Source organism: Sciurus carolinensis, chromosome 4 (assembly GCF_902686445.1).
Source record: "Sciurus carolinensis chromosome 4, mSciCar1.2, whole genome shotgun sequence".
NCBI classification, from domain to species: Eukaryota; Metazoa; Chordata; class Mammalia; order Rodentia; family Sciuridae; genus Sciurus; species Sciurus carolinensis.
In genome coordinates this window covers 171,814,286-171,840,550 of record NC_062216.1, presented here as the reverse complement: position 1 = coordinate 171,840,550, position 26,265 = coordinate 171,814,286, and the positions used below count along the sequence as shown (strand labels likewise).

The following is a 26,265-nucleotide window of genomic DNA, read 5'->3' as shown; positions in this document are numbered from 1 at the left end:
GGGGCCACCAGCCAAGGAAAGGGCAGGCCCTGGACACCGGAAGAGGCCAGGCATTGGGTCCCGAGTGCGCGAAAGGCTGCAGGCTGCTGCTGCCCTAACCTGAGCCCAGGCGACCACTGGACTCGGATCTCCCTGCAGGTGAGCCTGTGTTGTTTAAGCCACGGTGTGTGGTGACCTGGGAGAGTGGCCAGGGAAACCACTCGGCACCTGGGCTGCTGCCGCTGCAGGCGACACAGCCTCCTTCCGTCTCGTGTCCCCAATGTCAGGTGGTATGACCGTCTCCCTCGTCACTCACCAGCACTGTGGGCCACACGCCTACCGTGGCCTCCTCTGGCCTCACCGGGCTGCATGCTCCCTCTCATGGTGGGCTGGGCGTCCCCTGGGGAAGGGGGCCTTCCTTGCTCTCTGGCTCTGCTGATCCATCTGGTATGAGGAGGCCAATTGCAGCTCTGGGAAGAAAAGGACTGGAGACGGGGGAAGCCCTGCTCGTGGTGGGCACAGGTGGCAGGACACAGGGCATCCTCAGGAAGGGGCAGTACAGGTCGTGAATGTGACCGGTGAAAACAAACCAGAGTCACCACGCAGCTGTTTGTCTTTAAAATTTATTGGCTGGTTTCCCAGCAGAGCCGTGGCCCAGGCCCGCTCAACAGCCTCTCCTGGGAAGGCACGTGGCACAGCGACTCCTGCTGCCTGTGTCCCCAAGCTGCTCTGGAGGGAGCGCCAGCTACAGGAACCGTATCCCGGCTCCAAACTGCACACCGTCGCATATCCTGCAAAAGAGGAGGCGGTCATGGCGGCTGCCCCGCTGGGCCTGGCCCCGGGGGCGGCTCAGCAGCACCGCTAGGCCCTGCCTTCCGCAGGCCTCTCCTCCGCCTGCCCCCCAGCTTCCCCCCGGCTGGATCCAGAATCAGCGTCTGGAAAGAAATGGAGATAGAAACCCTCTGCTGCTCCCTCCTCACCTCCTTGAACTTCTCCTGGGGGTGAGGCTGGGGGTCAGGCCTGGATGAGGCGGAAGAACAGGGTGGTGCAGGGAGGGGAGAGGGCGCAGGACCCAGAAGGCGGGGTCCCGGGCGCTCACAAGGGCAGCATCACAGCCCACAGTTCCAGCCTGCCTCCTCAGGGACCTGCTCCAACCCAGGACAGGACAGGTGCAAGGGTCGCGTGCTGTGCCCGTCTGCCACAGCCGACACTCTGCAGGCGACGCTGGACGGGGCAAGGTGCTGGCCCAGCGGCAGCCCCCGGCCAGAAGCCCCGCTCACGCCGCGTCCTCAAAGGGCAGAGAGAGCCACAGCCTGGCTGGTGGGGACCACGGGACCTGCTTTTGCTCCACACCATCAGGTTGTGAAGGCAGAGCAGCCTAAGTCCACTCCAGGAAGTCTGCGGTCCAGCTCCTGGCTGCCCACGGCCGTGCAGACGCTGCACAGGCACAGCGCAGGGGCCGCCGCTCAGACACGCCCACCCAGGCTCCAGACAGCCGTGCAGAGTCAGACCAGGCCTGCACCCTCGCTGCACCCTCAGGACGGCCACGTGGGACTGCTTCCAGCCTGCCCCTGCCCCTGTCCTGGTGCAGTCCCCTGGCGGTGCTGCCCAGCCACACAGTACCAGCACTGGGGCCTTAGCAAGGTCACACTGATGGGCACCCTCCTGCCCCGCCCACTGGTGACTGGCATCCAGTCCTGCCACTCATACACCCCAGGCGCCACTCTAGACTCCAGGAATCCAGCAGTGGAAAGGAAGCCGAGGTCCGAGACCTGAAGACCTACCAGAGGGAAACATGCCCACGTGGCCAGCAGGCAGGGGTGGGCGACAAAGGAGGCAAGCTCAGGCCCCTCGCGGGGCACTACTGACCCAGCATCTCGCCCCTCCTGCAGAAGTGACTGTCCAGCCACGCGCACGCCTGCACACCCCCGCCCAGCACTCCAGCCCGAGCGTTCCCCAGCCCCCATCCTTCGGGAGGGTCTGGCCCAGCTCCCAGCTCCACGGGCCCCTTACTACCCCGCCCCACGCCGAGATGGTCTCTCCCCGCGGCTTGCCGTGAGCTGCACTCCGCGGTCAGCACCTGTGCACCACCCGGCTCCAGAGGCTGCTCTGAAGACACCCGGAGGTGACGGTGCCCCAGGAGCTCAGGGATAAAGTGCAGCAAGCACTTCTAACCCGACTACTGCCAGGCCTCAGTCCCCAACCAGAGTGCGGGCGACTGCAGGACTGCGCATGGCCACCGCGCAGCGTTCCCCTCCGCCAGCTGCCCAGGTCAGGCGCGAACACTTCACGGAATTGCAATTCAGATGGGAAAGCTTCACCTGCGCCACCCGGGGAGGTGATCTGCACACTCGCTGCCACCACCGTGAGGGCAACAGCTGCCACTGTGGGGCAGAGGGCCCGCCTGCGTGGCCTCCAGACGCCAGGCACTGCTGCCTTCTGGAGGCCACATCTGGAAATCAGCCTCTGAAGCGTATTTCTCAGCCACTGCAGAGGAGGGGAGGCTGGGGCTGCAGGGCCGGCTGCTGTGGAGGAGCTCGGAGCAGCCGCTGCTGGAGCACACTGACACCCAGCGGCCCCCGTCGGCACTGCAAGGGCACTGGCTGCCCGAGTCCCCACCCTCCTGGGACTGACTCCAGGGCAGGGCCCCAGGCTCCAGGGGGACTTCTGGGCAGGGCACCTCATCCCCTGAAGTGGCCTCCCCACGCAACCTGTTCTGACCGCCCTGGCGGCACTGGGGAGGGAACCGGCCACACTCCAGCCTCCTGGCTCCGAAGCACCTCCAGTGCCACCTGCAGGGAGTCGCACACAGGGGCTCGAGTCCAGGGGCCAGGTGCCCATCTGAGTGGGAACACAGGCTCGTGGAAAGCGGCGAGGTCAGCAAGCTGCTGTGCCGGACACCAGCTGTGAGCAATCTGCTAGGGGCTGCGGGCACAGCCAGGCTCCAGAACAGTCCTTCCCTGGCACTGCACCGTGTGGCAGACAGCGGCACCCAGGATGGCACGGAGGGACAGGAAGTGCCTCCTGAGGGGCACTGCGAAGACCTGGCGTGGTGGGCACACCAGCAGCAGCAGCCACAGGAAACATAACCACACTCTCCAGCCCACACCCCAGGGGGAGTGCACTCATTCACTGAGTCCTCAAAACTGCAAGGGGTCAATGTCATTACTGTCCACCCTCTAGGCAGAGACTCAGAGAGATTAAGTCACACACCCCAGGTCACACAGCCACAGCAGGGGGCCTGGGTGGGCTGCGGAGCACACACAGATGCAGCACATGCAATTAAGCCTTTGCGGCTTTGGTTTGCGTGAGAACAGGGAGGTGAGGGCAGAGGGACTTGGTGGTCCAGGAAGCAGCCTGCTGTCTGCAAGGCGCCAGAGGCTTCGGAGTCACCAGGGAGCCCCGGCAGACACAGGGCAGGTGCTGAACCAGCCCTCTAGTGAGGGGCACCTGTCCACTCCTCCGCAGCGGCAACCGTGAAGAATGTGGGTGGCAGGTGCTCAGCTGCGCCCTGGCCTCGACCCTCGCAAGAGCTGCCGGGCAACCCTCCGCAGCACCGCCCCACGACCCCGCAGCCAAGAGTGCAGGAGTGAACAGACAGGCAGGACCCTGAGCTGGGGTCCTGGGCCGCAGCACCTGGGACAGCACCACCCTCAGGGCAACCAAGCCAGCCGGGAAAATGAGAGAGAAGGTGAAGGGGGCGTGGGGGGGCCCGAACGTGCAAGCACGGAGTAAGAGGAGCACGTCCGGGGGCGACCGAGTGCCCCAGCTCCTGCGCGAGCTCCTGCAGGGTGAGCCCGCCTGGCACCCGAGCGCACGCGCCCCTCCTCGCGAGGACACAGCGGGAAAGCGGCCCTGCCAGCTGCCATCGGAACCCCCTCTGACAGGCCCCACTCGTGGACCGCAGTTCTGGAGGCACGGCACCCATGCTGCTGAGGCCGCCCACCAGCCGCGGGGAGGCAGCCTGAGTGCCCGATGCACACCCCAACATATGCTGCATTTCCCGAATCTCCAGTAACGCCCGATGCAGAACTGACTTCCACAACTGTGACCTTCACACAAGTCTATCCACGTACCGCCCTCTACATCAGTGGACGCTACCTCTTCAGACCCAGCCACCCAGAGCCTAATGATGCGTGAAAAAAAGTTTTAAGGAAGCAGAACTGGAACTTCCCATGGCCGAGTCCACGCTGAGCTCTGTGCACTGTCCTGGGTGTATGACATGCAGGGAGGACTGGAGGCCTGGAGGGGCAGAGACCACGCCACTCACACGAGGGACTGGCGCATGTGTGGGTTTGGTCTCTGTGAAGGTCCTGGAACCAATCCCAGGCAGAACCGGAGTAACTATTTGACAATCTTTCCTCCATAAAAGAGGCAGTGGAGAGAGGCCGATGGCAGGTCCCTGGACCAAGAGAGGGCTCTCAGGAATGTTCCCCACCACCAGAGGCCTCCAAGCCCCAGCCTGCAAAGTCCAGCACCAGAAACGCCATGTCATGTTCAGCAAGTGGGACAATAAGCCTGGCCAGTCCCCCAGCCAGAGCAGAGGGCTCCCACCGTCCTGAGCCAGTAGGCGCAGAGCACCTACGGGAGGGGCAGCCGCCTCCAAACAGAGAGACCCACTGGAGGAAGCCACGAGTGTCACTCTGGCTGACTTCCATTTCTCTTAAAGTCCTTACTCTTAAAGGATACTGAAACACTGATCAACCGTACCCAAAAACCATGGCCCCCAGAGGCATGCGACGTGACGGCCCCGCACGTACCTGTCGCCCCGCTGCACTCCCATGGGGATGCAGTAGTTGAGCTCCAGGCGGGCGATGTTCCCCAGCCTGAGCACAATGCCCGCTCCGTAGGACCAGCGGATGCACTCAGCCAGTTTGCGGATGTGGGCTCTGGGGCCCTCCCCTGGAACAGAGAAGGACATGCGAAACTGCGTGTGGGTCGCAACGGAACCATCCAGCCAAGCCGGCCGGCTTGCTCTCTTCCTGGGTCCCGGGGTTGACAAGCCAGGCTACGCTCGCTCACGTCCCAGGAGCCAGGCTTCTCGACTTGACTCGAGACAGCTTGCCCACTCAGCCCCTGGCCCTCGGGAGGTCCTGTTCCCGCGGGGCTCCCAGGCCCCCCACGTCGGCATCCGCGGTGAGCTGTCCTGGACTGCACGCCCCAGTCTGTGTGCACCCAGAGCTCTTCCTTCGCTGGACAGTATGACTGTTTCTCACATGACTTGTTCATTCAATCGACAGCTTTCTTCTGGGCACTGTATTAGGTGTAGTTGGCCTTTTTTAAATAAAGGCAGGATCCCTAAATTTAAATGCCATATAATATAGAGACAGCCACCAGCTTGTGTGCTGTGTTCTCTGACATGGAAACCGCAGACCCATCCAGCGGGCAGGAGCCGCATCTCACCGTAGTTGAGGTTGCAGAGGTTTCCCGCGTTCAGGAAAAAGTGGGTTCTGAAGAGCTCTCCAAAGCCACCCTGGCCTGGCCGGAAGGGCAGCGGGGTGTACAGGTGCAGGCCACCAGCCCAGTAGGCCTCTCCTCCCAGGTAGTCCCCTGGCCAAGGACAGAAGAGAAGCAGTTGACAAACCCGTCGCAAACTGCCCGTCACCCGCCAATGCCACTCAGCACTCAAGTTCCCGGGCACCTACGCCCACGCCACAGCTGTGGCCTCGTTTGAGATCACCTTCCTTTTTCTCCTGGTTTCTTTTACAATTTGATTTAACTGGGGGGAGGGAGCCCGTAGAGTTCAGGAAAGAAAGCCCTGGGTCAAGTGTGCCATCTGTGAACCTACAGGACTAAAGAGGACCTGGGGACAGCACTCAACACATCACCTCCCTGCAATCCAAACACACTGCCTGCCAGTGTTCCTGCCATTTCTGGAAATGTCTGCCAGACTCTGTCAAAAGGCACCGTGCCAGCCACAGGGAAGCAGCCTGCTGAGCCCCCACGCGGAGAGGGCCCTCAGTGGATCAGGTTCACCTGGATTTTTGGTTTTTTGGACAAAGGTTACTTTTGCCTAGACCTGACTGCTCACTTTTTTCCTATTTCTAAAAATGCTCCTACATTTTAACTATAAAAACAATCACAGTAAAGCCACCAAAATCCTTTGGACCTTGACATCTACACTGTTACAAGATGCCATTTACAAAGTATCTTCATTCCCTCTAATTCAAATGGCAAACCATGAAAAAGATTAGCCCCAAGGACAGCACTACTTATTCACTGAAAAATCCTGCGTTCCTTCGTCCCTTTTATCACTCAAATTGGAAGGGAAACTGGAGCGATGGCGGCGGCAGCCTGACTCCCGCCTCCCACGAGCTGCCTCCTCTCTTCTTAAGTAGCTGTTGCTGATCAGAAGCAACAGGGGGCCGGGTGCAGCTGAGGCAGAGCCCCAGCCTCTGTGCACAGGCCCCGCTCCACTGCAGCACTGCAGAAAAGGAAGAGGAAAGAGAAGAAGCGCACTCTGCAGGAAACCTGAGGAACGCAGGAAGACAAAGAGCTTCTCATTTCTTCACACCAACCAGCTAATACCCTGTTGTTCTTTCTTCCAGCGAATAATAATGTATACCTAAATAAACGCAGCTTTTCATATAACATGCAATATGCATAACACATATGTACACACCAATACGGGTGTATACGTGTGTGTATACGTATGTAGTTTCCAGTCTAGTTTTTCCCCCAGTTTAATGTATTTTCTCCTAATGTTTGATATTCTTTGGAAACAAGGCTTTTATGCCTAAATAAGAACATAAATGTACTGACACTTAGTCATCCCCTTCTCTCCTACTTCTCCTGGTTAAAGACCACCTTCTCCCTCTGATCGCTACCTGCCACCCACGCCCAGGCGGCTCCTCCACCAGCAAGCTGCAGGTGGGAGCGCACAGTGGCACAGCCGCCTGCTCTCTGCACGTTCCTGGGGCTCGCACGCCTGGCTTGGCTTGTGGCTGCAATCTGTTCCCCTCATTACGCTGTGAAGGCATCACCAGCTGTTCACCCCAATGCTGACAGACATTTGGATATCTAGTTTCCAGTTTGGGGTTATTATAATAAAAACTTTAAGGCTCATGACGCATCAGATTGCTTTAAAGAAAGGTCAAAGCAGCTGACATCCTTGCCCCAGGATCCTCAGGTTGCCTCTCGGACAGGCAGCAGCAGAAGAGCTGGCATGCTACGTTCAAGGCAAGTGGCACTTGCTTAGGAAAAGGAGGAATAAAATGAATCTTCAAATCGTTAGTTCTAAAACTGACACTCTAGTAAAGCCCTCTAGAAACAGGAGAGAAGAAATAAACTACATGCTGTACGAAAACCCCTGCTGCTGAGTCACTGTTTATAATGGTGTGAAGATGGAGCAGGGGAGTCTCAAAGCTAAGGCCATCAGGCAGAGCATTTCACGACGCGATAGAGGGCGTCGCTGATCACTGACAGCAGCCCAGGGAGACAGAGGTCCAGGAGACAGCAGCCCACCCCTGGAGGGAGCGCCAGGGCCTCAGGAGCATCCTAACAGCCTGCACCTGGCAGCGAGCAGAGGGCCGGCCAGGCGCTGCTCTGCTCCATAACCACTGCCCCACACTGCCCAAAACGTGGGGTCTGGTTTTTCAAGAATTACAAAATTCTAGTAAAACAAACATGCATCTGGACTCGTGGCGGGGGAGAAGGCAGCTGGTGCTCTGCAGGTCCCCCGGCAAGGCCCTCACGGGCACAGTCGCTCGCACCCTGTCAAGCACCTGCGCTCCTGGCACTGGCCTGGCAGCTGCATCTACAGAAGCAACCGCGATGCCCCGCGCGAGGTGATGGATAAACAAACATGGTGCATCCAGACACCGGAATAATATCCAGGGACAGCAAGACACGAGCGAGTCCCCAGCAAACTCTAGGGACCGTAAGTGCTCAACACCACGGCAGAGCAGCCGGCCTGAAAGGCTGCACACCCTCTGACCCGGGCTCCATGACCTTCCAGAAAAGGCAGAACGACAGAGACGGCAAAGAGATGGGTGTCTGAGAGGCACTTGGGGGAGATGGGACTTTCAGGGCGGGGCGGGCACCAGACGATACGCGTTTGTCAAGACCCAAAGAATAGGCAGTGCCAGCAGTGACCCTGACCAGGGACTGCACTGGTCACAGTCAGCTGTTTCTCAAATGCAACAAACGCACCAGGTTCCAAGTGCCATCACGGAGGGGCCTCTGCTCTTTCAGCTTCACTTTTCTGTAGACTTAAGACTAAAAATAAAGTCTGGGTTCCAAACCCAGCAGCACAGGAAATAAATAAATAATAAACTCTATTAGTTAAAACCAATTCTAGGGCACAGTGGCCACAAGTGTAATGCCAGCTACTGGGAAGGCTGAGGCAGGAGGGTCACAAGTTCAAGGCCAGCCTCAGCAACTTAGCAAGGCCCTGTCTCAAAATTTTTAAAAATAGTATTCATTCCCATAAAAATACTGTTGTGTTATTATGTGGGGTGCTGAGCAAAACGATTCAGAAATCAGTGCGTGAACAAAACAAAGAGCGCAAGGACAGATCCAAATCTAAAAGGACACACGAGGCAGCGCTGGTGTCTCTCCGGGTGCGCACGTCAGGCTGCTTAGACACATCTTCCTGCTTCCTAGGAGCCACTCAATAAATGCCCATGCCTGCCGCCTGATGCATCCTGGGCCAGGCACTAACTGCACTGCTGGGAAGCAGGAACACACCTCACTGTCATGACCTCACACACGTACACACGACTTCAAGGACAAGTGGTGACGGCCACCTGGAAGGGGCATGGCTCTGGGGAAGGACAGACCTTCGCTCTGGGGCCCGATGCTGTGCATGCTGAATCCACGGACACTGGTGGGTCCTCCGAGGTAAAACCTAGGGCGAGACAGCACGTGTCAGAGTCCAGCCCGCGGCTGCACGCCAGAGCTGGAAGCGTTCAGAAGACGTGCGAGCGTGCCCAACGTCAAAACCACCCCCACCCTCCCACACGGAAGCCCCACAGCGCAACAGAAGTCACATGTTTCAGATGAGGGCAGACACAGCCAAAGGCCTTGGGGAGAGGTGGATGGAGCGTCCCCCATGAAGGACAGGGCTGGGCCGCAGAGCGCTCTCCCCACAAGGTAAAAAGCAGGACATGAGTTACACGCTGCTGAGGCCCAACATTTCAGAAAATAATAGGAACAGGAAGCAGACCATGCTTCTTGTGTTTTTGATAATGATTTTTGATTAGAAAAAAAAGGGCTTATAATTTTTAGAAGTTAATTCCTCCTGTGTTCCTAAACAGACTGGATTATCTTATTCTTTCTTAAAAAATCAGAATAAAAGTAAAAGCATGAATTAAAACTTACTCAGAAATCCTATCCACACTCTAAAACCCAAACATTTCAAAACTGGACTTTACAGCATGAGAACAACTAAACATAGAACCCCAGTAGGAAAGGAGCAGCGGCCGCCCCAAGTAAACCCACACCGAGACCAGGAGCGTTAGTCCCAGAGACGAGCAGCCAGCCCACCAACGCCACGCGGCTCTTCTGAACGCACTCGGGTGATCCAGGAAGCACAGGTGGCCGCCATCCAGGTCGGGGTTGACTTCAGGGTGGGCTATGCCAGCCACCACCTGGGCACACTGCAGCGCTACCCGAGTCAGCAAGGGACAACTCAACATATCCCAAGTTTTAACTCAGGGACGCCTACCTCGAGCACTGGGTCGTCAGCAGCCTCCCTCAGGTGGCCTGCTGGCCTCCACCACTGCCCTGTGGGCAGACTTGCCTGAGGCAGCTGTAAACGTTTGGCTCCTCACCTGCAAGCCTATGGTGGCCACCCCCGAACATAACTCCTTGCAGTTACAAAAGGGTGTTTGTGTTTTGGGCAGTGCTGGGGGTCAGACCCAGGGCTTCACCCAGGCCGGGCAGGTGTTGTGCCCCTGGGCCACATCTCCAGCCCTTATAAGTGTATCTTAAAATCAGACCCATGACGGGGAAACTGTTAGGTCCCACAGTTTACAAATTTAGAATTTCTATACTTCCAAATTATCATCCAAAAAGGCTGAGCCAGTGTAAATTAAAACAACATTTTAACTAATGCAGGCTGAAGACAGTTCTGTGCCCATGATGACAATTTCAAAGCAACAACCACCACTCAGGCCCCGCTGGCAGAGCGCTGAACCGCCACCTGCTCTCTAAAAGGCAGAGTCCGGCAATAGTCCTAACAAGCCTTAGGAAGCCTGCCTCTGGACAGCAACCCCACCTCCAGGAAGCTCTTCTCAGAAAGTAAAACGAGCAACTTATTTACGAAATTATTCGCCACAGTGTTTTCTAGAAAAATCACATCAGAAACATCTGAAATATCCAAAAATATGAGGTAGACTACAACATTAGGGTATATGTGAATAAGGGAGCACCATAGGCCATTCAAATGCTGCTCGTGAAGACTCTCTCAGGCCTGGGGAATGATGACCCTGTAATTCCCTCAAAACTTTAAAAAGCAGGGATACAAAATTCTATGTAAAATACAGTACATTAGCAACTGCATACACACTATGCGTGCACAAACACAACAAATCAACCCAAAGAAATCAGCCCCGGGACATTCACTCATCACCCAGGGGACTGGGAGTTTCGCTTCCTTGAATATGTCCCTGCTTTTAAATTTCTGCAACAAGTATGAACCACATTCTTTCATAATCAAAAAGAACACTGCAAAAAATGTAATACAATAAATAATACAAAGCAAAACATAAAGTAAAATTTGAAATTTTGCTCTTCTAAATAATAAAACTCCTCTAAAACATCTTAGAAATCAACCAGCCAGGCACAGCAGCACACAGCTGTAATCCCAGCAGCTCCAGCAACTTGGGAGGCTTGGTAGGAGGATCGGGAGTTTGAGGCCGGCCTCAGCAACTCTGAAAAACCCCATCTCAACAAAACAAGTAAAACCCCCCAAGAAACCAACCAAGGGAAACACCTGCCAATTCCCCGCCCATGATACTTACCTGTCGGCAATACTCGATGGTTTCTCACCAATAGGCACCAACACTCCACCCCAGAGAGAGGCTGAGAACACCTGCAGCAAGGCAGACAGTTACCTCGAAGCGTCTCTTCAACCCGGGGACATCAGCAGACGGAAGGCTGGCCCCAGCCCAAGCACAGGTGGCACAGAGGGCTCTGCTTGGGGCTCCAGCGGGCACAGAGAGACTACCAGGCAGAGGGGTTGCAAGCTCATCCAAGGCAACTTCAAACTGCAACTAAAGCCACGCTGGAGCCCGGCGGCTACTTCCACTCTGACCACTCAGTCCTCTGGGATGAGAAGCAAGGTCTGGTCAGACAAGCCCTGGCCTGACAGGTGAGGGAGACCAGGACCCTGGACAATCAATCCAGCATCTGGCAGGCCTTTGCCCCAGCCCTGAAATGCAGAAGGATCCGGAGCACCCAGCATTTTAGGAAGTCCAGGCTATGACGCTCTACGATCACAAGGCAGAAAGACACACTCCAAGTTCCCCTCAGGACCGAGCCCCAGGCTCACAGCACAGGATCCCCCATCAGACCCACTCGGAGCTCCAGCCCCGCCCACCTGCTCATCTCCTGTCCTCTCTGCCCTGCAAACCCCCAAGTCCTTCAGAGTTGCTCGGCTATTTCTTTTTCAGAAGCTTCAGAGGGAAGACCTAGAGCTGAGAATGGGGCAGTGTAGGCGGAGCAGGCGCAGGGGACACAGTGTGTGGGCGCACATTCGCAAGCCCCTCCCGCACGCTATTCGACAAGTCATCTGAGGTACGGATGCCACACCTCACTGCAAAACAGGCTTTGTGTCTGGTGCCTCTGCCAGGGGCAGTTAATGCAAACACTGGACATGGAAAATGTCCCTAGGATGGTGTGGCCTGGGAGAGGGAGTAAAAAGAAAGCCATGAGTTGATGGTTTTCGTCTCTTCCAAGATAAACCCCTTTCAGCTGCGGGCCACTGGTGGGGAGAAAGTGTTCCATCAAACCTAGAGTAATCGTCTCTAGGAAACACGAACTCTTCCAAGACAACTCCTCTCCAGGTGCTGGCCACCGACCCCCAACCCCAAAGCCCAATTCCTGAGGGCCCAAACTGCCGTGCTCACTGAATCACCTCTCCGTGTAACCTACGCAAGCCCAAGTTCCTCCTTTGGCCAATGGCTCATTTTCCGACAGGAAAGCGGGTCCATCAGAACCATGACTCCATTCCTAATAAAGGCCTGCAGCCGACTGGTGACGTTTGTGTCTGGCCAGGTCCTCGTGTGCTAGCAGTAAGTGCTCTAAGCACATTTAAGGTAGCCCAAGATGGCCCCGGGAGACTGGGCAGAGAAGGAAGGGCTACGGAACCCAGGGCACAGCACACCCATGAGGCAGAGCCACCAAGAGCAGAAAAGGGTGAAAAGAGAACCCGATGAAGCCAAGGACAGCAGCAGAGCTCGGTGACCTGGGCAAGAGACACGTGGCAGCCTCTGAGCCACTTAGCCAGAGTGGCCACAGCAGGGCAGCGTGCGCGAGCTTCACAGACCGCCTGGAAGCAGTGGCGCAGCCGCCTCAGATCAGCCAGTGCCTGCAGGCCTGGACCCCCCTGGCTGCACCAGAATTCAGACTCCTCAGTTCCTGGGCAGTCAGGGCAACTACCAAACTGGATACAGCAAAAAAAGATCCCGGAAGCAGCCAGAGCCCCGTGACCTGGCAGAACACAGTGAAGAATCTGCATGGAGGTGACCTTTCAAGGGAAAGGAGACACCCCCACGTCAGGCCACATTTCCCCGATGGCCTGAGATGACAGAGGGAAGGCCCGCTCATGGTCCTCTGTAAAGTGATGGAATGTTTCTAAGGGCGTGGCTGCCACTGCTCCCCAGGTGCCTTCGATTAGCTGAGTGCAGGGGATCAGGCTCCAGGTCTCCACACCAGGAAGCTAAGCACGTGCTTAGTTATTCAGGGACCGAGATCTCCCAGCAAGATTCCAAACTGCAGTAACAACACGGGCGACCAGGTCTTAGCTGGACACTCACCGAATCCAACACAAGCTGCTTGTTCAACTGAAGCTCGAAGTCTTCTTTTAGGAAGCTCACATCCCCGCCAGTGTAGCCCGCCAGTTCCTGTGGGGAGAATCCGCAGGCTCGTGCAGAGGCCACCAAGCCATGACTTTGCAACGACCCAACTGCTGCTTGTGCTTTTTTAGAAAACCGTGTCCTCATGGCTGCAGAGTGACGTGACACTCAGCAACACACGAGAGACCAACGCGCCGCCCAGGCACGCACTGTAGAGCCGGCAGTGGACACTTGGGCCCGCAGCCCACCCAGTGTTGAGGAAAGCCAGCCGGCCCTGGGAACATGGGCCACAGTAGATGAGAATCTGATCTGCAGCTGCTCCTCTGATCCTCCAGGCTCCTGCCCTGCGCCACGCAGTCTGGCAAGGCCCTGGGTTCACCACAGCCCTGCCCTCACGTGGGCACCCAGGCTCGCTGCAGCCCACCTCCCGCAGAAGAGCGACAGTCCCAGACAGGCTACAGTGGGCTCCAAAACCCTCGGGGAGGCCCTGCTCTCACCGGACACTGCTCCTCCAGGGCACCAGGCACACAGCCACTGCTGCCCTGGCCCCAGCACAGGACGGGCCCCCGGCCTCAACGCTCCTCCCATTCTGGCCTCTCATGTGACACCACCCAAGTCATCGTGGCCCTGTCCGACCCGGGCTTGTGTAAGGGCAGAGGAACAAAGGTGCCGCGCAGCAGCGCCAGGGCAAGGGCCCGCGATCGGGCTGGAGTCCGCAGGCAGTTCTGGCACGGCTTGCTTCTGCACGCTGCGGGAGCCAGGGCCTTGCGCGCCGCCAGGCAAGCGCTCCGGCATGGACCTGCACCTCCCACCATTAGACCCATACTTACGATCAAAGTGAAAGTTAAATGCTGGGAACACGACCACTCTGTGTGACCCACTACCCACAGGTCCCGCCCCATGAGGCCACAGTCAAGGGACACTACCTGGTTAACCTTCAGCAGGGCGCCTCTTCTGGGTAAGATGGAAGAATTCCGAGAGTCGATGACCATGGCATGCTGAAAGAAATTTGCACCAGGGCACTTTCGCATCGAGTGGCCCTCTGGGAACAATGAGCGCTGAGCGCTGAGCACAGGAACCTACTCCGAGGTGGGCGGAGCTGAGCGCCCCACAGGGCTGAGGACAGGGCAGCACTGCTGCCAGCCTCCACTCCAGGAAGCCGGGCAGTGCGCTGAGCTCTGAATGACCATGGAAGCTACTCTGCTTCCTGCAGTCTCCGACCCACGCTGGACGCTTCCTCCTCTCAAGGAGCCCACAGCCTGGCCCAAGTCAGCTTAACCAGCTTCTCATTATTTCTGAAAACTAAAATTTCAGCTGGGTGTGTGGCACACACAGCTGTGATCCAGCGACTGGGGAGACTGAGACAAGAGGATCACAAGTTCAAGATCGACCTTACCACCTCAGCAAGACCCTCAACAACTTAGCAAGATCCTTTCTCAAAACAAAAAATGAAAAGGGCTGGAAGCTGGGGCAGAGCACCCTGGGTTCGAGCCCCAGTACCAGAACAATCCAGTCAGCTGCTTTTATTTATTTTCTGGTACCAGGGATTGGGCACTTAACTCCTAAGCCACATCCCCAGCCCCACCCCCTTTTTTAAAAATCTTGAGGCAGGGTCTCGCCAGGCTGCCCAGGCTGGCTTTGGACTCACAATCCTCCTGCCCCGGCCTCTCAGTCGCTAGCATTACAGATGCGCGCCACGGCTCCCAGCCACACAGCTCAGTCACAGCTTGTCCACCACAAGGAGCGGAGCTGGAGCTCATGGGGAGCCCAGGCCAGCCTCTTAGCATCTGGAGGTGGGGGCACTTCCCTGCGGGCCCCAGCACGGCTTTCCCACTGTACAGTGTGGCGGTTGACATTCACTCCAGTAGAAAGGTCCTTACCGAAAGGGACGATTTCAGCGAATGCCCACTTTCCTTCCGCACCGCGAAAGACGCCGTCCTGGAGAGGCAGCCAAGCTCCCGCCACACACCCTCCCACTTGACGGTGTGGCTGGTCTTCCATATGGGAAACTGCAACACAGGGAGAGGACACATCCTACTGTGCTGCTCACAGCGCAACGCTGCCCCAAGCCAACATTCACTGAGTCATTCACTAGAAATCAGCTCTACACACAACGGGAAGGAGGGAGAAAGGGAAAAGAGGAACAGAGGGAGAAAGAGAGGAAGGACCAGGTACGGGACAGTACCGGTCAGAGCTGGGGGAGCCTCTGAATCAGCAGGTGTAGCGGTTTCCCCATCTCTTGGTAGAGGGAACAATACCCAGGTGATGTGACACGCACCCCACTGGACCCACCCAACCCTGGTGACTGACCACTATCAACTCACAGAGGACATAAAACCAAGTCAGAAGGAGCTGAGTGCATCCTCCCTGCAGCCAGAGGCCTGAAGCTAGTGAACCCTGGGCTCCAGGCAAAAGACACCTGCCACTCAGCCATCTTGAACTCCTCTCTCAGAAGTGCCCAGCTCTCTGAACAGTGAACAATGCTGCCTGGTGGCTTTGGAAAGTCTGACAGTGACGTGACTCTTGCAAGGAAGCCAGGTAACCCCGAGCTTCCCACAAGGCATTCTCTGAAGCCTTCCCCTGCAGGAGAACCCAAGGCCACTCGGGGTTGGGACACACCCCTCCAGCCTGCAGTGGAAGGTTGAGGTGCCCACCTGTGCGTCCATGAGGCACCATGTAGCCAGCTCTGCCTACCCGCCACTCCTGCACTAGGAGCCAGGTGCCTATGGAGTCGCAGAGCCCTCTAAATCATCCTATCTCCTCGTAAGAAAGCTCTCGACAAGAAAGGCACTGTCACTCAGAGACCTACCTGACTCACGGGGCCAGGCAGCGAGCCCCACTCTGTGCAGCCCAAGGACACGGCAGTGAGCATGACCCAGCCCTTCCCTCCAGGAGCTCACTCCTTCAACTCAGAGCCACCAGCTCCAGGCCTCAGGCCTCCCACTCAGTGAAAACAGCGTTCTGAATTTCCTAGTGATCTGCTCTCTAACAAGGCTCAGGACAAAGAGATGAAGGAGAGGCCTGGAGAAGACCAGAAGGCTCCAGGTGCCTAGCTACTGCTGGCTCACTCGGTGACCTGGTGGGGGACCAGGGCTGGGGAGAACAGCATTTGCCCCAGTGTCCCTGTGAGACCCCATCAACAGGTGTCTGAGCGCTACTCCCTTCAAGACAAGGCAAAGCTGCCCTTGGAGAAGACGGCGGATGTGCGGCGTTCCCGGGTGCTCCGTCTGCACCCTGAGCCTGCTGTGCCCCATGGGCTCCGGGCTTGCACAACCTACAACCGAGGCTCAGAGGCAGGCGCTCAGCTACCCCAGGGCCTGCCACTGCCACACTGTTAGGAGCTACACCTGCGGCCCCCATGTGACCCTCACCAGCACTGAGGACCGGCCCTGCCCCGCCCTACACGTCGCAGGCGGGACTGTTCAAGGCTACACCATCAGGGACAGGACAGTCAAGCCCTGCAAGCCCGCAGCTGTCTCCAGAGCTCCGACAGGGTTCTGGGAGACCGAGCCAAAAGCTTCCTGGCCCACTCCCAGAGGTCCTGGCTGGGCGGTTCTAAGGAGCGTACAGGTGAGGCCAGCGGAGCCGAGCAGGAGACCTACTCTAGGAACTGCTTGTGCCTCGAGCTCTTCCTTCCCTGAGGCCTTGAAAGGAAAGGAGCAAGAAAAGTGGAGAACGCAGGGGAGAGAGTAGCTCTTTCTACAGCCAAGGCACGGGCACACGATACCAGTTCCATGTCGTGAGCTGCGCTCCTTCGGACATACTGTAAGCATGAAAAAGCAGCAGGACTTGGCAGCAGTGTGCATGGCTCTGCCATCAGACACATGGGTGGAAGGACAGCCCGGGCCACGGGCAGCCAGGTGGTCAGAGGCCATACCCCGCTGCCCCCCTGGCTGTCCTTGGGAAACCATGATGGCCAGCACCATGTTTCAAAGGCGCACACAGGGCGCCTGGGGGTACTTACGCTGTACTCGGTGGACACGCCTCTGTCTGCCTCCCGAAGTGAGCTCCAGGGGAACTGCCCAGTGACTTTGTACACGTTCACAGAGAGACTAGGAGACAAGGGACAGAGCTTCACAGCGGGCCAGCGACCCACCACACAGCTCTGCACCAGCAGGCTCAGGCTGCCCTGCCTGTCCTGCCCGAGCTCACAGGCCAGCCCTCTAGCTCTCACACCAGGCCACTATAGCCAGGCCCCGGCTGGCTTCCTACTTTCTCTCGAAGTTTCCAGGCTGTGGTTTGAAGAAGGACAGGCCATAGGAAGTTTCTTTGGTTCCATAGGAAAACTGAAAAGTCACTTTTTCTGCACGTCCTAGAAGATTAGGGAGCTTAAGGCCGAGTACCTGGGAGGAAAAGAGAGAAAGCAGCAGGAATGGTCACTGTTAACAGACTCAGACGGCTGCATGCTGCAGCTGGGGCCGCACCTGTCACAACTTCCTTCCTATGACACCCCCCGCTGAGCAAGCACACACACGCAGCTGTACACCCGCATCAGTGTGAAGCACGAGCAGACCCACCAACTGTGACCCAAGACTGTAAACTCTTAAAGGAGTCTGAACACGAACATTCTCCATGTCACCCTAATTACTGGTGTTAACACTGTCACCAGCAATTCAGAACGCACGCTAATCAACTCGAGGAGGCTAACGAGAAGCCACAAGGAAGAACAGACAGGCGCACGAAACCAGGAAAATCATGGAGCTGCCGTCAGCCCTGGGCGGAGTCACGCTTTAACAAGCTCATACTTCAGCACAAAAGGACCGCGGCTTACCATGCTGCCCTCGTTGTTCCCGACCATGGTGTTGTAGCTGCCCGTCAGTCTCCTTAGCTCAGTCACCTCGAAGGTGACATCTAACCCATTGGGCAGCGCGTCGTCACCTAAGGAAGCAAAAATATCAAGCAAGAGACAGTTGGAAGATGTCCTTTTATTTAGGTTATACTGCTGAAATGACAAACCGCAATCTGAAGGTTCATTTATAAACAATCTCTGAAAAACATGCCATCTATCGTAAAGTTCATGAGCGCTCCCACACAAAATCAAAACACACCTCCACACCAGAACAGTCAACCTGTGCTACAAGGAGATGGCACTGTAAGCCGTCTATCTGCTAGACAATCGATATTTGCTAAAGAAATGTGTTCTCCTCTCAGGGAGGGCCTTGAAAATATTTGGAGTCTCAATCCAAATGACATTAAAATGTGACAGTAAGGAATCACATAACAATAAGGTTTTCAGTGTACACAAAAGAGAAACAAACAAGATGTTGTTTATCACATTATTAAATGGTGGAGGTACTTCTGTCCTTCATCCAGCTGTGTGATCTGCATTTGACCTCGGAGCAGTGACCTCGTGACCCACCAAGGCCTGGCAGCGTCTGCAAAGGAGGCTGAGCTGTGTGGGGGCCGTGGCCTCTCTTGCTTCTGCACAGGGCAAATGCTCACTCTGCTGGACGGCTGCCGTCAAGACGTCCAGATGCCCAGGGGTCAGTAGGTCCAGGGTGGAGCCTTATGGTCATCTTTTAATTAACAGGCTTTATTGTTTGGAGCAGTCTTGGGTGTTCAGCAAGACACAGCAGAAAGCAGAGCTGCCGCGCACCCGCCTTGCCCCACCACACACTGCTCCCTACTACCAACCCGTGGCGTTCACGTGGAGCGTCTGCCACCACTGATAAACCAGTCACAGCTGTTATCAAGCCCGTTTACGACAGGGCCACTCCTGGTGTGGGACACACTATGGGTCTGGACAAATGAAGAAGGACATGTCTGCACAGTGTCACCTAGTGGTTCTGTCACCCTAAGCCATTCCCAACTCTGAGCTCATCCCAGCTTGCAGCCAGAGAGGGAGACCAGCTGGCCAGGCACAAAGCAAGTCACGGCAGGGAGGGGACAGAGCCAAAGTGCCTGCTATGAGAAGAGCACCTCCAGGCGGACCAGGCCTCGGGGCTGGGATTCCATTGCTCACTTGGGGGACCTGGGAGAGCTCCCTGGACTGCTCAGGGCCCAGGTTCACTAGCTGAAAGACGCTAACAAAATCAGCAACATGACACCTGGCAGGTCTTGACCCCTGAACTGGACGGGGCGAGAGGAGAGCTGCCGCAGCGTCTTCCCAAGCACCGTGGCTCTCTACGCTGAGGGTGAGCACAGCTCTCTTCGCCCTGGACTGGTCCAGAGGTCCACTGTGCCACGCCTCACAGCACCTTCAGCCGAGCACAACAGGGGGGGGCCCACCGCACAGCCCTGCTGTGATCAATCTGCGTTTCCCCGGAGTTCCAGGTGACAGCGGCCCTGCTGGTCAGGGCCACACCGAGAGCCACTGTTCCAACCGCAGTGAAGCCTCATTTCAGCTGCGTACAGGACCTCCAGCCCTCACCTCCCTGCCTCCCTTACACCTGGGTGTGTGGGGCTCGGCCCTGACCAGGGACATGAAGGGAGTGCCGAGCCCAGCACCGGGACAGGTGTGCATCCTCATGTGCACACTCCATGTACATATGTGTGTGTGTTATGCTGCTACAGATTAAGCCCAGGGCCTGGCATTTGCTAAGTACTCTGTCCCTCTATTTTATTCTGAGACAGGGTCTCACTAGTTTGCCCAGGCTGAGCTTGAACTTGGGATCCTCCTGCCTGAGGTTGCTGAGTAAGTGGGATTATGGGCACGTGCCACCCTCCTGGGCTCCTTGGTAAGAGTAAACATGGACTCAGATGAGAGCTCTGTCCACTGCCACAGAGTATGCCAGAAAATAAGCAGAACTAAAACTCAGCAGACTCCCTCTGTTTAAAGCACATGCTCAGCTGGGTCCACCAAGAGCTGGTTCAGCAGCTCTGGGCTGCATGTGGCAGGACAGGCCTGGCTCCCCACCTCCAGACCACTCTCAGAGCCTGGTGCAGCCACGGACTAAGACAGCAATGTCCTCAAAGCTCACCACCCCCCCTCAGTCAGACACAAAAACCAGCTCTTTCCCGGGGACCTCGGGCTCCCACAACCTAGCTCAGAAGCCTTCAGGTTACCCTACACACAGCCACACAGCTGCCCCATGACCCTGGAGGACGGGTGGAAGGGACTCACAAAGATACCCCACAGTGCGCACCTTGACACGTGTCGATCAGAACGTCCACGTGTCTGAAGATCCCCAGACGCAGCAACTTCTCACGGGCTTCGTGAGACTTCCTCATCACCTGTCGGAAGGAAAGACAGCAGGTCAATCCTCCTAAGATACAGAAACACGTGTGGCTCCACACCAGGCTGCCATTGCCACTTGGCACCAAGTTGCTGGCCACCCAGAGCAGAGAATTACCAGGACCAGGTACATGAGAAGGGCAGCAGCGCTGTGGGGGACGAAGCCTGCTCAGAAGCACGGGCCATGGTGGGGACGGGGTCCCGGGGACAGCACTGGCCCAGCACGCACAGCCCTGCATGCAGTCCCTAACTCTGCCAAAAACAAATGAAAAATAAGTTAAAAATAAAAAGTGCAGGCCAGGCCTGGGGCATGGCACACAGAGGAGAAGACCCCGGGTGGGCAGAGCAGAGGTGCACACCCCGCACCGGCCTAGGAGCCTTCCTGGAGGATGGCACTGAGTGCACTGTGGTGACATCGGGCAGCAGGAGACGCACCACTGGTGCCCGCAGACCTGTCTGTGGTTTCACGTGGAGACCAAGCTAACTGCTGCACAATGCTTCCCCTCGCTCTCCAGCAGTCCTTCCCGGTGCCAGGAGCCGAGCTTGCTAGAAGGACAGGCAAGTGGCAGGGTGGGGAAGCAGGCAGGAGACAAAGCGCAGCTCTCCCCTGCAGGGAAGGACCACGATGTCAGAACTGCCAGCAGAGGAGGCAGGATCAGGGTCCCCAGAAGAGCTGGGTGGGGCGGCATCTGGGGTCCTGCTGGGAAGCAGAGGACAGCTGGTGACGGGGACGTATGCAGCTCCTGTGGCAGAGCTGGGAGCGGGACGGAGCAGGTCCAGCCCAGGCATGGGATGGTGGGCAGGGTGGGCAGAGTCATCGCACAGGTGAGGGCTGAGGCCACTGTCACTGAGTGGACGGAGTACCTGAGGCCAATGAGACCTCCAGCTCAGGCTTAGAGATCAGTGCCCTCGGAGAGGTCAGAGAGATGGAGGCACAGGCCTGGGCGAGGCTGGCAGGACAACAGCTGCGGATTTGCCGTGCAGGTGGGATGACTGTGGCCAGCCACCAGGCAGGGTCAGGAGGCCAGTGCACAACCTGGCTAACACTCGGCAGGGCTGCTGGCTAGACAGGGCGTGGGTCTGTCACCCACCTCAGGATCTGGCTGGAACAAGCGGTGTGGACAAGCTCACGCGGGGGATGAAGGAAAGCTCAAGGGTGGTGGTAGGGAAAGATGCTGACATGGCCCTCACAGTGACAGTGACAAGATGGCAAGCAACCCAGAAGGGGACACCCAGGGAAGAGAGTAAACAGAGCAAGGTGGAGACATGTTAGAAGACAAGGAGGAAAGCAGGAAATACATGCCACGCAGGCAGCAGGGACGCTTAACAGGCAAAGAGCTCTCCTAAGTCTACAAAGCTGCACAGCCCAGCGGAGAGCAGACACCAGAGGGTCATTCCCCAGAGGGAAACCACAGGCCAACGAGCGGGGCAAAGATGATCTCCCTCCTCACTGAAGAAACGCAGACCGAAGCAGGCACAGGGCATTTTTCATCTAACAGACTGGCAAGAACGTAGGCTGACAACACTCAGTCCTGGGAAGCAGATCCCTCTGTGCTGCCCGGGGAGTGCAGATGGGGAGGCCTTCTTGGAGAGCAGCACGGTGGCAGGTGCTAGCCTGCAGATGCATCCTCGTGTGCAGGGGAAGTACAAGCTGCTCAAGGCAGGCCACTATGGGAGCAGAACAATAATGCAAACGGCCACCGGTGGGGACACAAGTCCCTTCAGTGAGGTACCACGGCACCAACAGACTGGTACATGCTATTCATAACTTCTGATGACGAGGACAGCGCAGGAAAAGTCATGGAGAACGGAGCTGGTGTGAAAAGGCCGAGTGTGTTCATCCACACACGGGGGAGCCTCAACCACGTCGCCTCTGAAAAAGGGCCGCGAGCAGCAGGGAAGGTGCCCGTTCACTCCAGTGCCCTGTGCACCATTTAATTCTTTGCACCTTTTTAATTTAAACATTTGCATGTTATATTGCCTTAGTCTTTTAAAAATGTCAACTTTTTTTTTTTTTTTTTTTTTTGCAGTGGAAATGGTCCAGTGTCAAACACCACTCAAAGGCTGAGAACGAGTAAAAGGAAGACAGGAAGGAGCCAGCTTGACCTGGTCACGAGGACAGGTGACCTTGGCCTGTTCAGTGTGATCCCAAGCACAGCCAGAGAGGAGGAAGCCTCAGGTGAGCAGAAAGAGGGTGTGGTGCACAGTGGGGACCTGAGGGAACAGGTGGAGAGGCTGAGAAACCGCCCACAGGGTCTGGGGACACCAGAAGTACGGTCAGCACAGAGCCCGGGAGGAGCAGCCCTAATCCCACAGGCTCCTCAGGCAGGAAAGTTATGAAAACACAGGACACGGCCACAGACAGACACCTTCTCTAGGATGAGGGGAGGTAAGGACAAGCACAGACACGGGGGTGCTGTGGGAGGCACTGGAACCGAGGCACTGGAACCGAGGCCCTCTGGGTAGCAGCGCCTCTCAGCAGGGGGTTGGGGGTGCAGTGCTCCAAGCTGTGAGGAGACAGGGAACCACAGGGAACGCCAAGGAGAGATGCCACTCACCTCAATGAGGTTTCTAGCCTTAAAAACCTCTCCAATTTCACACATGATGATGTCATCCCTAGTCCTTCCAAGGCCATCGAAATGAACATGCTGAACTACCACCTAAACATACAAAGACAGAAAGCAAGCAACTAGTTATCTAGGAAAAAGACAAGTTTCGGGAACTAACTTCAAGGTGTTCCTCGAGTTCAATAACCCACATTTCTTACTCCTGGACTTTAATCTTATTCCTCACACCTTGTCAAAAATCCATTCACTCAGGCTTAACCATTGCCAGGTCTGAACTTCCTGCGAAGGAGATCTGGTGTCTTCGGCCAGAGGACCCAGGACACCACAGTCCTAAGCACAGGCAGGTCCCAAGGCCCCAGCCCTCCCCAGTACACTCCTGAGCATTGGGACCCCAACCTAAAAACTGCGTATGTTGTGTTCAGACCTCAAAGCGACATCACACAGCATGACCAGAAGGCCCTCCTATCCCTGTCCTCACTGGGAAGTCAGCTCTTCAAAAGCCAGAAAGGCAGACTCAGTTGCTACAAACTTTTGGTTTCTTTATTAGAATGAACACAAAAAGGTTTGCCTAGACCACCCACAGAACAATCGCAGAAGAAAAATACTCCTCTATAACTGGCAACCACTTTCCCAGAGTTAGCAGCCTTTCTTGCTATAGTAGGTTGCAGGCTAACCACCCCCCTCACCTCCCCAGCAGTTTATGGAACTAGTATTACACTCCTAGTAATAACACCAAGGTCAAACTAGGAACTCACATCTTTATTTTCCAATATTTCCTGTTTAGCTTCAGGTTCAACTTCAACAAATTCAGCTTCTTCACCTAATGCTCCAAAATCAGGTCCATTTGATGGAAGAGGCTCCAAACTCTAAAGAGAGGGGAGGAACCACAAATAATTAATTACCTGCTTTGCTAATGGAGGTCCATACATTCACCAGTACTCTTAAGATCCTGCTATGTGACAGGCAAGACCCTCACCCTCACGGTATTTCTATTCTAGGGTCTGGAAGAACAGGCATGGAAGATAAATATTTGCCAAAATGAATTTAAATAAAAGTTTGGATTTGGCCTCCAACTTTTAAGCCAATCGATCTACCTATAAGCCAACACGTTTTATGAGCCCCAGATGCCAGGTACTACACAAGGCAGTGGTGACAGCATATAGAATAAATGCAATGACTTAAGAAGCATCTTGAAAGTGACACAGACTAGAATGAAATGGAAAATGCTGTAACCCATGGCCGATATTAATGGTAAGTTGCTGTTTTTCAAAGCTTTTGTTTCACGTAAGCATGAGAATACTATGTCAAATGTTTTCTTACTGAGTCCTGAGGAAAATGTGAGGAAAAATACTGGCTAGAGGGAGTAAAGACTGAATTAAAAGAATGAAGATACTTTTTATCAGTAAATCAATCAACAGAGCAGTAATTTTAGCATCAAAAGAGTTCCATAAAAGTTGAGTTTGTTTTTGGCAGCACACAGTAGGCCACTGGTAAACACTAGTTGAATAAATGAAATACTAGTTGAATAAACGAATGAATGCTTACACTGCTCGAGATGCTATGACAGATGCAAGCCAAGTAAGTGACAGTCCCTAGACCTAGAATCTAGTAAGACAAAAATCAAATAGAGCTAAAATAAGGCAAATATAAATGGCAATCAAGGGAAGATGGCAAGGAGGTGGTAGTATATCCGAATGAGGGGGAGATCAGAGGGCAGTTCTGCAGGAAGCAACTTGAACTGAGTTCTAAAGATGAATCTATTTTGCTGGCTGAAGCTGGGTTTGGAAGTTAAGAGACACAAGGGGGAGTAAGTGCAAAGCACAGTCCAAAACCTATGTCAGAAGAGCAACCCTGTTTGGTTTGAAGGAAAGAAATGTAAAGGGACGTTAACTCCACTTCTGGAAGCCAGGCTGAGACCTCTATACTAAATTCTTCTGGATGTTAATTGGGAACCACTGGGAAAACTTCTGAGTTGGGCAAATGAAACAAATCATATTGTAGCAGAAAACTAGTGTTGGGGCTCAGCAGTCTGACCGGCAGTTACATGCTCCAAACACCCAACGAGTAACTGTTCAACAAAACTGGTCGAGGCCAGCGGCTTGGGCTGAGCTCCTGCACCAGCCCAACAGACCAAACCAACAAGGAGTTCCTGGTGCTGAAGCCGCACGCCCCGAGCCAAGACTAAGGGCCGGCGGGCCTCGGGAGTCAGCTCTAACTGGCACGAGAGGGACGCCTCCTCTGCTTTATGCTTCACAGACAAGTCGCCCTGGAGCGCCCAGCCGACTGTCCTCCGTCTCTGCTGTCGCCCTTCGTTCGGTGCGGCCAGACTCCTCGGCTCGGCTCGTGTCAAGACCTGCGGCGGGCAGCGGCGGGGCGCGCAGCCCGGGGCCCGGCGGTCGCCTTCCCGCGGACTTCACCAGCTGTCCGAATGGTCATTCGGTCGGGGGCGCGGGACGCTAAGGTCACCGTGGCAAGTGCCAGGGTCCCGCCGAATGACCTTGAGCAAGTCACGACTCTCCGCCAGCGTCGCCTTCCCGCTGCCCGAGACGACCTCGCCGCGGCCGCCGGCCCTGGCCCTCGGCGCGCGCTCTCCGGGGACCCCGGGCAGCCGCGGCAGCGTCGCCCCGCGCCTCCCGCCCGCCCGGACCCCGCGGAAGCGGGCCTCTTACCCGGGCGTGCACAGTCCCCATGGCTCCCTCTCCAGCCGCCGCCTTATGGAGCTGCCCCGGCCGGACCAAGGCTTGGCTGGTGAGCGCGGAGGGAGCGTCCGCGGTGGCCGAGCTGCCTGTCAGCGCGCAACCTCAAGCCACCGGAAGCGGCGCGCTGGGGGCGGCCATGATACCCCGGCCACGCCACGCCCCCGGCTCACGGTGCCTTCGCTCATTGGTTGATATGAGCCGTGACCCGAATGCTCACACCGACGCCGGGAGGCCCAACGGCCTGACGGCGGCGCAAGCGCAAAACGTGCAGTGACGCCCGCGAGGTTGCGGGCGCGTGGGGACCCGCCTGCTCGAGGGTCCGCGGGAAATGGCGCCTACTGGTGGGTGCTCCGGGGCGTCACGCAGGTCTCTCCCGGTCTCGCCGGCATCTGGAGCTGGACCACCCGGATGGGTCGGTGCCCAGCCCTTTCCCGGCTGCGAGCGCCCTTCCAGGCCCTGGAATCCCAGGACCCCCTACCTGAATGGCCGTGACCCTCCAGCTCCTCCCCGAGGTCGGTAAGAGCGAGGTGACCGAGCCAGCCAGGTGTTTGGATGGAGACAGTCACAGCGTTGAACAGACAGTCTGGGGCTTGTGTTTTGGGGGTGAAAACAGCGCCCCCCGCTTAATGTGTGTAAGTGATAAAAGGCACATATTATGATAAAAGCGCTGAAAAAACCAAGACAGGTGGAGAATGAGAAAAGAGGAAGCATACGTAATTATGTGAACGGGATCACCACTCTCGCCCCGTAACAGGAGAATCACTTCCTTATCCTCCTTTCATTTCTCCTTTCCAGAGACCCTGACACCCTTTCCATATAAATAGCAG

At 56.3% G+C, this 26,265-nt stretch overlaps 1 protein-coding gene across 1 annotated transcript; it reads right to left on the bottom strand.

Moving 5' to 3' along the window:
* Window positions 1–586: 586 nt before the first annotated feature.
* Samm50 (SAMM50 sorting and assembly machinery component) lies at window positions 587–25,588 on the bottom strand. The gene is made up of 15 exons (XM_047550905.1): window positions 25,409–25,588; window positions 23,495–23,605; window positions 22,731–22,832; window positions 20,084–20,171; window positions 17,770–17,876; window positions 17,211–17,341; window positions 16,963–17,050; window positions 14,879–15,007; window positions 13,925–13,996; window positions 12,960–13,046; window positions 10,944–11,014; window positions 8,760–8,827; window positions 5,383–5,529; window positions 4,740–4,881; window positions 587–770 (listed from the first exon to the last, which is right to left on the bottom strand). The coding sequence occupies exons 1-15, from the start codon at window positions 25,427–25,429 to the stop codon at window positions 725–727; spliced, it is 1,410 nt and encodes a 469-aa protein (XP_047406861.1). The 5' UTR covers window positions 25,430–25,588; the 3' UTR covers window positions 587–724.
* Window positions 25,589–26,265: the final 677 nt, after the last annotated feature.

Excerpts from the sequence above, each read along its gene's own strand:
- Samm50 (XM_047550905.1), bottom strand. The coding sequence starts at position 25,429 with ATGGGGACTGTGCACGCCCGG. Across the intron at positions 8,828-10,943 it reads CCATCGAGTATTGCCGACAG|GTTTTACCTCGGAGGACCCA; the intron begins GTAAGTATCATG and ends GTCTCGCCCTAG. Across the intron at positions 771-4,739 it reads GGAGTGCAGCGGGGCGACAG|GATATGCGACGGTGTGCAGT; the intron begins GTACGTGCGGGG and ends CCTCTTTTGCAG.